Below are 3,670 nucleotides of genomic sequence, written 5' to 3' on the forward strand. Positions count from 1 at the left end.
TACTGACAATTGCCCCGTTTTTTATAGAATGTATTCTCTTAGGGTTTCTCTACTACAACCTAACGAGTAACGGGAGACATTCCATGGTGTAATTGTGATATTGGAAATTGAATCCAATCAAATCTGAGAAAAATAGAGATGGATTCTAGTCTTAGTCGCATATGTATTTTGCGTTTCATGCAAAGATTGGGATTGCATTTATTTATATTAAAGATAGTAGACAAAAATATTACTTCAGATATGCTTTATCACAATTCAGAAGTTCCAAAGTGGGGACAGAGGACGATATTGGCCCTCAAATTGGTCCGTAGGGAGAAGAGGTGGGATCTGGTACTCCATATAGGGCGACAGCACACGAAAATCCTCCATGGGGTCAGCTTGACCTAATAACTGCACAAGGAAATCCTCCATGGGATCAGCTTGACCTAATGACTGCACACGAATATCATCCATGGGATCAACTTGATCATTAGTCCCTCCGGCATATGGTAGTATCGTGTGCGGGTCGAACGCGTTCGTAGCCTTCATGTCGCGAGAATCGAATGAAAAAGGGCGGGGCAGCGAGTCCACAGCCAGCGTAGCAGCGGCCATGATGTCGCATTTTGCAGCGTCAGGACGGCCCTTCAAATACAGGGAAGCGGCATTGTAAGCTCGAGCGGCCGTGTGTTGGTTATCATATGTCCCGAGCCATATTTTTATCTTCTTCTTTGAATCTCGAATTTCGGACACCCATTTCCCGCAACGCCTACGACGCACTCCTTTGCACTTCAACTCCCTGTTCTCAAATCCTTTCTTCAACTTCCCCGAATCCATACAAATCAATTGCTACCTTATGCTGCAACAATGTAAGGAAGCCTCCAGGCAATAAGGTTACTTAAACGCCATTAATATAGGGAGAATCCATTGTGTAATTGTGATATGGGAAATTGCAGAAACAATAAAGAAAGGTTGTTGTGTTACTCGGATATTTAATTTTGCTTGCTTGCTTTCATTAATCTAAGATTGGGATCGAATCTCAAAAAGGGTTCGTTGGGCCTTATAAATCTTGGGGCCTTATACATCCAACGGAATCCAATTCCAGAAGACGAGTCGTAGTGAGCATCGCGGGACTGAACAATAACAGAGTCTTCTCCTTACTCCACCCCCAACCCATTCATTTGGCTAGTTTCGGTGTATCCATTGAGAGATTTCGAGAAAAGTTGATGAATTACGCTATGAAAAGTGTCTAGAATTTGAATTTCCAAGATATCTTGGAAATGTTTGTCCACCGTTCCATCTTAAAAAGTTGAAACCTTATTGGTTGTGTATAATCATTTTGGGAAATAAATCTTCAAAAACATTAAATAAAATAAGGCTATTTAAAAAAATTAAATATATAATTTATATTTTGATAATTATTTGGTTCGTAAATTAAATATATATTATTCTCAATTTTTTTCTAAATTAGTGTTATATTTGCTTAGTTTAATCACAAAATTTATCCGTAGTCCAAACCACCACGGGGGTAGGGGTCCAGCAAGAATTAATTAGGTTTCTAGGGGTATGACACAAGATTCTTGTTTACCTTTATGTAGCACTAGTCTTCTATCTTGCAAAGTAGCTTTGTATACTTTGGAGTTGTTGGTTGCTTTCATTCTCGTTCCTCGTTAGTTGCTGTCATAACTATTGTGTTTCTTGTTTACAACAATCCAATTATTGATGCTCACTGATCTTTGTTTTAATTATTGGAAATCATTAGTGTTTAAATTCATGTTATAGTTTAGTTTAAAAAAACCAAAAACCTCATGGTGAGTCAAGCAGCAAAAAAAGTATTTCTTAATAACTAATATCTGAAATGATTTTATGTAAAAGCCGATTATTATTCTTAAGTCATTTTTAATTTTTAATAATCTATTTTAAATATAGATTTACGTAAAATTTTTAATTTTTTACAGTTAAATTTGTAAGAGAGAAAAAAAAATACATAGAAAATATTGAACAATAAGATAATTGTATGGATTAAGGTAATGTAAAAGTTTATGAATTATGGTCTGATGAATTTTGAAAAATAAACTTGACTTTAAGGATTATCATAATGTAATAATGAATTATCATAATATCAAAATTGTGGAATTAAAATGTATTTGTTTTACAACATTTGATTCTCTCATGTGAGTTATACTAGGTAAATTGGTTTTTTCTTCTTTTAATAACTAATTGAGGGGTTAAAATTTATTAGATCAAAGAAAGAGATACAAAGAAAGAAGGTTCATACGCCCAACAAAGGGAAAATTGCACAACTCTATCGCTACTAAGTGGTCCAACAACTGAGACGTCTCGAGATAGTTGCCCCTTATCGACTATATTCTAAACCTACCCATGATCAAAAGCCCATTTGGCCAAACAATTAACAACTACATTCCACTCCCTTGGAATGTGACTAAAAATAATAGATTCCAATGAGCTACACAACCAAAGAATTTTCCTAATCACCACAGCCAAGTGCTAGCTAACCTTGTCTAACCATTGCTCATTCAAAAAACTCACCACCACTTGAGAATAAAATTCATGAATAATCCATTTCCAACCAAGAATACAACTACACTCCACCACATACCAAATGGAAAGAGCATTCATTAAATTATATGTATGAAAAAAATTCTAAATTGAGAAAATAAATTTAATATCTCCAGAACTATCATGACCAACCACACCAATACCGACATGGCTAGAATTCTCTCGAGATGGACCATCAGTATTAAGTTTCAAAACTCCTTGAGGGGGAGAGGATGAAAGACCTTCCCTGTTAATATTTTGCAAAGGATGGCATCATCTATTTCTCATGATCTGCCAAGCATGCTACCTCTAAAGAGAAGGGACACCACCCTAAAGAGAAAAATTGAATTGATTACATATATCAATATCCTCAGGATCCACACCCCCATCAAAGTCACACTTAGCCAAGATAGTCTCACAAAGAGTGAATAATTCTCCCCCACAAGTGTTGAATAGCCATCCTAGCATCCTGAAAAATCCGATGACTCCTTTCTAGCAAAATATGCCAAATAATGAAAGAGGGTCCAATATTGCCTAAGAAACCTAGAGAAAAGAAGACTTAACAAGAGGCTTACTTAAGTGGGCCTAGAATTCAGCAAGAGAGGAAACATGTCAGTGGGCTTGGTGCCAAAGTCCCCACCAAAAGTTGAAATTTGGCAAAATACAGTTTTTTAACAAAGGATTACATAACAATATCATAGGTAGGGCTACCATCTCTCCACCACTAAGTCAGTAAGCCATGAAGGCAAGAATAATGAAGCCACATAAGCTGAAACTTAAAAGGAAGATTTTTAGGAACTAAAACAAAGGCAAAAGAAAATTTGATTGACCAATGGTCAGAGCCTCTTCAATCAATAATTTAATAAGTAGAACTCAAGATACCACCAAACCAAAAATAGAAAACAAGAAACCAATCCAATCATTCAGAAATAGCTTCATCTCCACACCAACAATTATTCCAAGCTAAGATCCCATCAAATGGTAAAATATCAATTAAGTTCAAAAAGTCCACATTCTCATGAAAAAGATCAGAGGAAGGACCCAAGCGATCCAACCCTCCCCCTTTTCCCTCTAAACTTAACACAAAATTGAAATCTTGAACTAACACCCAAGGAAGGAAAGGAGCACATGATCT

General features: G+C 36.1%; 1 protein-coding gene across 1 annotated transcript; it reads right to left on the bottom strand.

Moving 5' to 3' along the window:
* Window positions 1–255: 255 nt before the first annotated feature.
* Window positions 256–813, bottom strand: LOC131053217 (ethylene-responsive transcription factor ERF022-like). The gene has a single exon (XM_057987832.2). The coding sequence runs from the start codon at window positions 811–813 to the stop codon at window positions 256–258; it is 558 nt and encodes a 185-aa protein (XP_057843815.2).
* Window positions 814–3,670: the final 2,857 nt, after the last annotated feature.

The sequence above is a fragment of the Cryptomeria japonica genome, chromosome 7, assembly GCF_030272615.1.
Source record: "Cryptomeria japonica chromosome 7, Sugi_1.0, whole genome shotgun sequence".
NCBI classification, from domain to species: domain Eukaryota; kingdom Viridiplantae; phylum Streptophyta; class Pinopsida; order Cupressales; family Cupressaceae; genus Cryptomeria; species Cryptomeria japonica.

What these genes read in the sequence shown, in the direction of transcription:
- LOC131053217 (XM_057987832.2), bottom strand. Translation starts at nt 813, where the DNA reads ATGGATTCGGGGAAGTTGAAGAAAGGATTTGAGAACAGGGAGTTGAAG.